The sequence below is a fragment of the Colias philodice genome, chromosome 19 (genome assembly GCF_061535455.1).
Source record: "Colias philodice isolate Cphi_HAF_F1 chromosome 19, ilColPhil1 Martin Lab GWU primary, whole genome shotgun sequence".
Lineage (NCBI taxonomy): Eukaryota > Metazoa > Arthropoda > Insecta > Lepidoptera > Pieridae > Colias > Colias philodice.
The window spans coordinates 10,289,946-10,301,160 of record NC_143104.1 but is presented as its reverse complement, the minus strand read 5'-3'; the positions used below and the strand labels follow the sequence as shown (position 1 = coordinate 10,301,160).

The 11,215-nt window shown below is 33.9% G+C and overlaps 2 protein-coding genes across 2 annotated transcripts in view; one reads left to right on the top strand and one right to left on the bottom strand.

Moving 5' to 3' along the window:
• The window catches only part of LOC149480164 (uncharacterized), a 381,320-nt gene that overhangs the window by 311,024 nt on the left and 59,081 nt on the right, over positions 1-11,215 (top strand). The gene's annotated exons all lie outside the window — the stretch shown is intronic.
• On the bottom strand, positions 1,936-8,967 carry Zip88E (Zinc/iron regulated transporter-related protein 88E). The gene is made up of 4 exons (XM_089707282.1): positions 8,243-8,967; positions 4,449-4,658; positions 2,843-2,999; positions 1,936-2,034 (listed from the first exon to the last, which is right to left on the bottom strand). The coding sequence occupies exons 1-4, from the start codon at positions 8,771-8,773 to the stop codon at positions 2,018-2,020; spliced, it is 915 nt and encodes a 304-aa protein (XP_089563408.1). The 5' UTR covers positions 8,774-8,967; the 3' UTR covers positions 1,936-2,017.

The following is an 11,215-nucleotide window of genomic DNA, read 5'->3' as shown; positions in this document are numbered from 1 at the left end:
TTAGATAGAATTTGATGCTGACGTAGATATTACATCATGCCCAGAAATGAAAGGTACTATTTCTGAAAGAAGTTATAAACCCTAATTCTTCTCAGTCAAAGTCAAGAGTGGAAGATATCACTAATACAGTAAAACTGATGCGAAACTTTGGATGTTAATTTGTATATTTTTTTGTTAGTTGTTACTTAATCACGTCAAGACTACATTACCAATTTTGATAAAATATAGCTAATTGCCTGGATTTACACATAGGATACTTTTTATCCGAACTGAACACTTCTGTGGGATAAAACAGGATTCACGATATAACCTAATTCCACGCGGGCAAAGCCGCGGTCGGAATGATATTTTATTAAATAAAAAAATTGTTTAAAAAAAAACACAAAATATATTGACGCATGTATTTATTTTTTGCACTCTATTATAATTGTAATTATTCATTACAAATAATCAAAATAAAATAGCCAGAACAAAGTTAGGCCCTGGTAGGGTAGGTAGGCAGGTACAGCAATGTGAGACGAACACTGGCTTATTTATACCAATAATAATGTATTATAAACATTAAATTAAGTTTACTTTCTAACAACAAAAATACATAATATTAGCTAATGTGAAAGCGAATCAACCAATCATCCCACAAAAATGAAATGTGCACACAAATATTCATCCAAATCGGTTCATGTCATTAGGAGGAGTGACTGCAGCGCCATCTTCCGGGCCCAATTGTGTTTCCAGATCACCCAGGAACTCAATTTAATATACTTACACAAAATTTTTCGAAATGAAAACTCATATTACTATGTAAATATGAATATAAACCTGTTTTATTACTAAGCAATTTCCCGCACAGGTGTAGTAAGTATAAATGAAATAAATATCAACATCAAATTCTTTATACAACATACTTATCTACCACCTTCTAAGAAATGTAATTCTTGAAATTATTTCGTATTTTTTTAAAATATAATACTACTCCAATGAGCTCCTGTTCCATATTATGTCCGCCATACTTCCACTAAGTTCACCATGATTTTTTATTTCTTTGCACTTTGTTGCTTTTTGCTAAAAATGGAATCATGCGATAAAACCAGTAGAACGTTGATAACATACATTTTTGACTGAATAAAGGTACTTACGAAGGAGTGGGTTCACATTGTGAACAATCAGTGGGTTTATTTTCCTTCTGGATTCCGGATTTCTGAAAAGATTATCTATGCTATAAATGAAAATATCTTACACATTCGTTATGTACTTAAAACAGGGGTACATATCAAACATCGTCTATAATACAATTATCATCAAATTTAAAATAAAACCAACTTACTTCATTAATTTGTTCCAATTGTAAGCATTCTTTTTCCTCCAACCTTTATGTTTCTTCTTCTTATTTTCTTTATTGTCCCCATTTGTCTCATTTTGTCTTATCGTGTTGTCACCCTTTTTTACGATTGCGCGAGCGACACAAGTTCCCCGTGTGACGGCCGTAGCGGGAATGACTCGTGCAGCGATCGGGGTAGGAAGGTACAGGGCGGCTCTCGCTATATTGGCTGGTCGCGCGCTAATTTCAAGTATTTCTTGTTTATTTCAAAACCATCGCATATTTCAAAATTCTAAATCGGTAGACGTATAGGTTGTAGATTTTATAGTTAATATCCAAAAAGTCGTAACTTTACGTTTGTTATTTTGAAGATGCCAGAGATTATAAAAAAATAACAATGAGAACTTTGTATTTTTTTTCTATCGAGAAAATATCATGGAATCATGTTTCTAAAACGGTAGACGTATTGTGTTACTATTGAACTTTCTTGTCAAGAATTTTCATCACGACAACTTTAATAATATAAAAATTACGAAGGTTTAAAAAGGGCCGTAAATGTTAGAAAAATTAATTCATCACCTTAATATAGTAATACATATTATTATTCTTAGATTATTATTATACAAAGTAAAAAAATAAATTCGAATGTTAGTCATTTATTACCTACGTACATATTTTCTTATTCGTAAATTTCGCTGTTCAAGCTGCATCATGGTCTGAAAGTAAAAAAATGGTATAAATAATAATTTAGATGTTATTAGCTCTGTTGATAATAGCATTCCTCGCGAACGACTGAACTGATTTTGTTAAAATTGTCTTTAAACTTCATAATATTAATTACAAAATATTATTAATTATTTCATTGAGAGACTACATTTCCTGCGATTATGCCTATTTTTTAAATAATATCACAATAACTAACAGATAGGTAATTTAAACGAATTTAAAAGGGGAAGTTGTCAATACTGCTAAGTATCTACTGTTGGATATTCAAACACTTCGAATTTATTTATTTTTATAGATTAAATGTCGAGTTATCAACGTATTAAGTTTCTCTTATCAGAAGGTTAAACTGCAACTGCCTTAAAGTTCTTTCACCCACCGGGAATCGAACCCATAGTTAGATAAAATGCTACTTTGTTTGCTTAGGCCCGTAGGAAATGACGAAGCATAAATTTTATGATTTATTTGTATACTTTATGCACAATATGGCACAATTTACGAAGTTGAAATAAATCATGTGCATTACAATAACTAACATTTGTCTTAGTCGTTATTAACAATATAAAATAAGATAGGTACTATTGGACCATCTTCAGGAAATCGTGGAGTGCTGCCATCGATCTCGGTGGGAATTAAATGAATGTTTTTAACCAATTCTTTAATTACCTACCTATTTACTTATTTGAAATATTATAACAATTTATATTATTTCTGAATAGTTTGGTGTTCAATGAAGAATTTCGTTTGATTTGAACAAAAATTACAGGATTATGAAATTATAAAATAATTTAAATATCTTACCCAAGTACACAGTAGACAGGTACATAACTCCAAAGCCGAGGCCCACAGCTATAAACTGCAGCATCCCAGCTGACCTCTTCCTCTCGTGCCATCTCGCTCGCTCCCGCGGGAGGACCTCGCTCACGGTCACGTATAGTAGTGTACCGGCTGCTAATGCCTGGAATTTCGTTAATAATAATCTACTATATAGAGGATAGGTTTGTATGTATGTATGTATGGTTTTCACACATAAACTACTGGACCGATTTTGATGAAATTTGGCACAGATAATCTTTAGACCCTGAGAAAGAACATAGGCTACCTTTTATTGCTAAATATGTACCACGGGTGAAGCCGGGGCGGACCGCTAGTTTCTTATATATCTAATGATATTTTCTTCTAACAGTCCTACCCAAGGATATACGCATTGGTACAACTTTGAAGCATTAATGTAGTAGCAATAAGATGGATATTTGCTTTTTATTACGCACTAGCTGCGCGGTTTCAGCCGCATTTCTCCGCTCCTGTTGGTCTCAGCGTGATGATATATAGCCTTCCTCGATAAAGGGGCTATCTAAAACCGGAAGAATTTTCTAAATCGGACCAGTAGTTCCTGAGATTAGCGCGTTCAAACAAACAAACTCTTCTGCTTTAAAATATTAGTACCTACTGCAGTAGGTATAGATATCTTCTATCAGTCCTAACCGAGGATATACGCATTGGTACAAATTTGAAGCCTTAATGTAGTAGCAATTAGATTATTACTAATGAGTATACCTATTTCTTTTTTAATACGCATACGACCACAGAACAGTGCATACGACTGTCTATTTAATTCGACCACATCATTTTTGTTAACTGACTTCAAAAGAAAGGAGGAGGTTATCAATTCGGCCGGTATTTTTTTTTAATATTCAAAGTTAGACAAATTCCAGTTTTTGAAAGTACCTACTACTGAAAAGTAAAGTTGCATAATGGGTTGGAATTAAAAACGACACGATTTTGATTCAATAACTAACTAATTGGTAGGGTGACTCACAAGTCACAACTCCCGCTTGAATGATAATAATTATGTGACCCACAAACTATGAAGGATGTTCAATACCGAAAATCCCCGGAGTTATCGCTAACTAAAAACCACTAACATCCATGCTAATAATTGTGGTGTAATTAAACCACAACATCGAATCAAATGAAATTTGTAATTAATTAAGTCGACTACCCATCGTCAAACATACGCATAACTTATAAGGCGTACAAACAAAAAACAGCCAAAAGCTATATCGCTTAGCTTTATCAAACAAAAGTGCTTCTAGAAGAAGTCTAATTGAATAAATAAATTTTTGAGTTTGAGTTTGAGTTTGAAAAACTCATTCATCCAACTTTCCATTTGAATCTTCAAAATATATCTATACTAATATTATAAAGCAGAAGTTTGTTCGTTTGTTTGGACGCGCTAATCTCAGTAACACTGGTCCGATTTGAAAAATTCTTTGGGTTTTAGATAGCCCATTTATCGAGGAAGGATTATCATCACACTAAGACCAACGGGCTGAGCAATGCGGGTGAAACCGCGGAGCACAGCTAGTACAAGATAATTGACATTTAACCGTGAGTCTATAAATACCTGCATTATAGGCACTGCAATGGAATCCCTCAGCACACTCATAGAGTCCAGAGCAGCTCCCAGCCCTATCCCCGCCACGGAACCCCCACTGAACAGGACCACACACACAATGTGAGCGCAGATTCGGTTCCCGCTCTCGCAAAGTTCCGCGCCGAGGCAGAAACCTACTACGTATTTGTGACTTGCTACAGCTCCTAGCAGAAGAAGTACCTGTAATATAATTAAAGCTTATTTGAAAAGGCATACATGCTATATAAAATAATCTGGATAATTTTATTTCCAAAGGTACAGGTAGAGTTTCATATAGGTAGCAATAATAACTTATAAATGTAGGTGATATTCTGCCATGGATAATACCTATTACTTCAGCTTTGTTCATTAATTTACTATCGGGAATTAAATGAAAAAAATATAAATAGAATTAACTTGATATATATTATATGCATAATTTTATATTTGCAAAGTAACCTAAGAAATTGAGATAAAAAAATACAACACCTTCCGTAAAATTTAAATGCAAGTCTTCAGGATTACCCTTCGACCTTTGTTGATAACCTTTGCTCCAATAAACAATTATTACTCCTAATCCTATACCCACGCAATGTATTATGATTCAGTTTTTCTTAATAGATACTGTGATTCAAGGATTATAGGTTAAGGATTGCACCCGTGCGAAACCGGGGACAGACGCTAGTGTTATATTTAATGCTATACTAGGAAGTGGTTTTGTATGACACATCGGGATATGTATATAAAATCCATATATTATCAATTATGACATCATTGAGTCGAATCCAAAACGGCATGAATGAAAATAATACATAAGTAGGAATCTACCTATTTGGTATTAAATTTATTTATAAAACATACATGCACAATAAATATACAGGGTATGGTCCCACTATCGGTATACTAAGCGCGAAGGGACTGCTGATCACGTAAAAATTACTTAAACAACAAAAATACGCCAAAAATTTTTTGCAAAATTTTTCCAATTCATGTTTTCTTCTCTAGCTTCGCGCAGCCGGCATATAACGCTTTGCTAATGTGAGCATTTTTTCGATGAAAACATACTCTTAAACGATAGCTTATGTGCGGGTGGCAAAGTTGGGCGGGTTGCTTGTCAGGGGTGTACACAAAGAGTTTTTAGAATTCATCTATTTGAAAAAAATGCATCTGGAATTTTATAAGTATTTTTTACGTACTCAGCGTATGCAAAACTATAACCGAGCTTAGAATACCGATGGTGGGACACCTGTATATGTACTGATCCAATTCCTATGAAGTAAAATCTTTTCCATATTCATTGCTAGAATTAGCTACCAATCTGATTTGAAAATATCTCTTCAATTCTGAAGATAGAGTAACTGGCTATTTTTACGTCAGACCTACATACGTACCACTACCTACTGTTATTTTATGTGTACATTAAAAAAGTATAAAAAACAACGAACACAAAATAAGTAGGTAGGTAGGTACGTAACGGCAATCTGTATGACATTTAAACAATTATGTTGATTGTAAACCTTGTAATGATGCAATCAAAACGCAACTTATTACAATACAGTGTATTTCACAATATTATAAAGTTTTCATAATTTGTTTACTAGCTTTTCTGTGGTTTCGATTTTCCTTGTTTCGGTTAGAATGAAATTCAGTTCATAAAATGTTTAAAAACAACACGTTATTTACTAATATATAACTTTATCCTACTATCCTACTAATATTATAAATGTGAAAGTTTGTGACGATGTGTGTGTGTGTGTGTGTGTTTGTTACTCTTTCACGCAAATACTACTGAACCGATTACAATGAAATTTAGCACACATATAGAGGGTAACTTGGATAAACACATAGGATAGGTTTTATCCCGGAAATCCCACGGGAACGGGAACTATGCGGGTTTTCCTTTAAAAACGCGGGCGAAGCCGCGGGCGGAAATCTAGTATGTTATATTAGCTAGCTAAATACTAGTTATTATTCTGTGGTTATATGCAATGAAAATTAAAGTAACTTTTTCGTAGTTACTTATCCAGGGAAGGTCATTTAAATTATTTTAATAAAGTCAAAGTATAAAAAAGCAATGGTTGTTATTTTTACTTTTTTTTATTGTTTATTTTTATTTTGTCTTCGATTTGCGTAAGCAAACAATTGATTTTTTACTATTTACACTTCACTTTTATTTATAAAAATATAAATACAAATTTAAACAAAAGTCACATTGCCGTATTTTAAATAATAACAACTCCTTATCTAAATGGGGCAGATAGGATTATTCTGTTGTATATTATATACTTATACTTAGATATGGCACTTTTCCTTGATTGTTTAATATAATTTGATTAGCGATATAACGGTGGCGTTAGAGTATATATTTTATGATAACGGTAATGTTTAAGATTCGATACATTGAGGGCCGATTTTTCAATGCTTGGATAAAACTTATCCGTCCAAGAAAGTATTACACGATAATATTAAAATGTTACGTAAACTGTCAAATACGGGCAATTAGAATACGTTTTTAAAATGGTAGTTTTATATTTTATTCGACGAATAAGTTTTATCCAAGCATTGAAAAATCGGCCCTTAGTGTGTTATCTATTTGTGTACTTGGAAAAATAGTATAAAGAAAATAATTATATAATGTAGTACATATATTTGAAAAAATTGTATTTCATGTGCTAGGAACGATTATGTCTTTGAAACGGAGCATGGTTTACTCCCAATTCCCAGTCACATTAAGAGATAGTAGACGACACATTCTATTAACAAGTCTAATACTTACAATATTTATGCACAATTTAGAATTTACAAAAGAGAGAGCCGTTGGACTAAGAACTTTCTAGGTCATAACTCATATAACAGAGCAAGAATGTATAATAATCTTTTAGAATACAGTACAACCATAGTATAAAGTTCAAAAAGTTGTACAACTGTATTCTTATCACAGTAGTAATGAAACAGAAGATTAAATACTTACTTAATTTAAATTCTAGTCTACACATGTGTCTGGTAGATAAACTAATAATTATTTATAATTTCTGATTATTTTCGTTCGGCATAAACTACTATCTTAATACTATCCATACTAATATTATAAATGCGAAAGTAACTCTGTCTGTCTGTCTGTCTGTTACTCAATCAAGCCTAAACTACTGAACCAATTTTCATGAAATTTGGTATGGAGATATTTTGATACCCGAGAAAGGACATAGGATAGGTTTTATCCCGGAAATCCTACGGGAACGGGTTTTTCTTTGAAAACGCGGGCGAAGCCGCGGGCGGAAAGCTAGTTACCTATAAAGGCGAAAGTTTGTAAGGATGTATGGATGTATGGATGTATGGATGTTTGTTACTCTTTCACGTAAAAACTACTGAACCGATTACAATGAAATTTAGCACACATATAGAGGGTAACTTGGATTAACACATAGGATAGGTTTTATCCCGGAAATCCCACGGGAACGGGAACTATGCGGGTTTTCCTTTGAAAACGCGGGCGAAGCCGCGGGCGGAAATCAAGTACTAAATAAAAAAATAAACTACTATACTAGGTATACCTTTACTTATTCAATGATAACTAAGTACTTAACTTTGTCTATTTAAATTAACGCTAACACAAATTTGGACCGAATATCTTACCTTATCTTAATACCTTATACCTAGGCTTTTACTACTTGTTTTTTTAGGACAATATTGAAGGGATAGATAGTAAATAAATATCTCAAACTTTTCACTTTCGTAATTTTATTACCTATCGAAATGCAGATAAAATTATATTTAAACAAACTTACCTGCGACGCCGATTCTTGCAATCCAATAGCCAAGCCTTCCAAAAAGCTATGAACAAATAGCGCACATAACAACCCAATCACACCAGAAGAACTCTTATTACAGGGTTCCGTATGACTGACGTGACACATCCTAGGATTATCAGCATCCCCACAGCATCGTTCACGCATCTCTCCATCTCTTAAATCTGGTCTTAACAGACTAGTTTCCTCCGTATAAACCCTGCGTCTCTCATGGCCACCACCGTGCGACCCATAGAAGAAATGCACCAATTCATCTACTAGATACACTATGAAGAATCCCACGCAGAAATACAGTTCAGTGAAGCTGGGTAACTTCTCTCTAGCCTCTGGTAACATATGGACTAAAGAAGTGGATAAAAGAACTCCACCTCCGAAACAAAGAAGGCAGGATATAAGCAGTGGATGTCTTTGCCTCGCTCTTTCAGAGATACAAGCTGGTGCCATACCAGCGATAAAACTACCTAGCCCTAAGGCCAGCATAGATATTGCCTTCGCGTTCGCGAGATCCATCTTCACAGCAGTCACACAGCTTCCACACAATTAAGGCACTTATTTCATTTATCGCTTCCGTTACCAGCATTCGGTTAAATTCTTATCAGTATTTGTTTATCACAATCAAAACACACGTGCAGAGGGACCGTTACTTTGTGCTACGTCTTAACGAATACTCGTCGACTAGATAGTGATGTGTTTGTAATCAAATATACCCGCTTATCGTAATTATTGCACAAGTAAAATACATTTGAATTGTCTGTTGTTAAAGTCTAAATTCGAATGGCATACATGACGTCACCTGGAATATCACCAATCACCACTTTTTATAGACCTCTGCGATTATATGCAGATAAGGAAACGCACTAAATAATGCAAGTTCAATGTGGTTCTTGATATAATGGTTTATAAACAAAGAGTGTCACTTCGCAATAATTAAAGGTTGAAATGAATACTATAAATAGTATTGTAAGGGCGCTTGTGCACTACAAGGAATTTTACTGTCCGGCATTCCGATTTTTTACGGTCCGGTGTGGCATGAAAAAACCGATGAATTGCTTGTGCACCTGTCCGTCTTTACTCGGATCAGTGCGGTACAGTTCAAGGAAGTTTGGCGGTATAATGCTATCATAAATGATTGTTTTTGCATTTTACAAGAAACGAGTAAAAAATATAGAAGGTGAAATATTATATTACTTCGTTATAATAAAAAGTAAAGTTCCGTAAGAGATTTTAAATGCGTGTTTCACTTATTTATTTTAATCGGTGACGAGGAGCTAAAGCTATTCCCACTTGAACTTTAACTTACCAACACTTACTTAGATAATAATTATAGGTCAATGCTTGGTCAATGTATATAAAATAACAATACCGACTTCTCAAATCTCATTGCCAACTAAAAGAAAGTAAAACAAGAGCTTGCTTTTAATTGGCATATGCAGTAAAAACCAGTAAAATCCAAGCAAGTGGGCATTCGAAAACAATTATACCTACAGCGACTCGTAGACACAAAAAACCATCCGGAATAGGGAAAAGTAAAATGACGGACAGTAAAATTACGTATAGTGCACAAGCTAGTATATAGATTAATGGCGTGCCATACCGGACCGTAAAAAATCGGAATGCCGGACCGTAAAATTCCTTGTAGTGGACAAACGCCCTAAGGGCGCTTGTGCACTACAAGGAAATTTACTGTCCGGCATTCCGATTTTTTACGGTCCGGTATGGCATGAAAAAACCGATGAATTGCTTGTGCACCTGTCCGTCTTTACTCGGATCAGTGCGGTACAGTTCAAGGAAGTTTGGCGGTATAATGCTATCATAAATGATTGTTTTTGCATTTTACAAGAAACGAGTAATAAATATAGAAGATGAAATATTATATTACTTCGTTATAAAAAAAGTAAAGTTCCGACAGAGATTTAAAATGCGTGTTTCACTTATTTATTTTAATCGGTGACGAGGAGCTAAAGCTATTCCCACTTAAACTTTAGCTTACCAACACTTACTTAGATAATAATGATAGGTCAATGCTTGGTCAATGTATATAAAAATAACAATACCGACTTTTCAAATCACATTGCCAGCTAAAAGAAAGTAAAACAAGAGCTTGCTTTCAATTAGCATATGCAGTAAAAAGAGAAAAATCCAAGCAAGTGGGCATTCGAAAACAATTATACCTACAGCGACTCGTAAACTCAAAAAACCATCCGGAACTTTGATCCGGAATAGGGAAAAGTGAAATGCCGGACAGTAAAATTACGTATAGTGCACAAGCTAGTATTTAGATTAATTGCGTGCCATACCGGACCGTAAAAAATCGGAATGCCGGACAGTAAAATTCCTTGTAGTGCACAAGCGCCCTAATAAGTTCAAGTTTAACGCAATTATTCAGTGTAAACATATTGATCGTATTAATTGTTATTGGTTAATACCACCATAATTAATTAACGGTGGTTACAAATAACACAAATATTTGAAGTTCTTACCACTGCATACTGGGTAAATTATTATAACACTGATTCATAATATATGAACTTGGTATTTTAATACCGAATCCAATTACCAACATAATATTATGTATTTTTATTTAAATTTATTTTCCTCAAAATATGGTCTTTATAATGAATTTCATAGTAGCTTGTGCGTAAGTTGCAATATGTACGGGAGTTTTCCAAATGAATTCTATTTAGTAAAAAAATATTTACTTCAATTCTTCAAATGCAGATTTTAACATAGCTTGTTCCAGGTTCCTAGATTTTCCAATACTGCGTTTTATTTTATCTTTTCTATCGTAACGCCTAAAATAGCAATATGCAACATTTTATAATGTAATTTTTGCTCATCAAAAATATTCGAAATCTGTAAGAGTTGATTGCCTAATGGCCTGCGCAGACGAGGGATCTAGTCCGCGGACTATTTTGTCCGCTAAAATAGAATACTTGCAACTGTATCGAGTAA

Bases quoted from the DNA above. Each gene is read 5' to 3' on its own strand.
- Zip88E (XM_089707282.1), bottom strand. From the start codon at position 8,773: ATGGATCTCGCGAACGCGAAGGCAATATCTATGCTGGCCTTAGGGCTA. The intron at 4,659-8,242 runs GTAAGTTTGTTT...ATTATATTACAG, and splicing joins TGCAAGAATCGGCGTCGCAG to GTACTTCTTCTGCTAGGAGC. The intron at 3,000-4,448 runs GTATTTATAGAC...ACGAAATTCCAG, and splicing joins TTGCAGTGCCTATAATGCAG to GCATTAGCAGCCGGTACACT.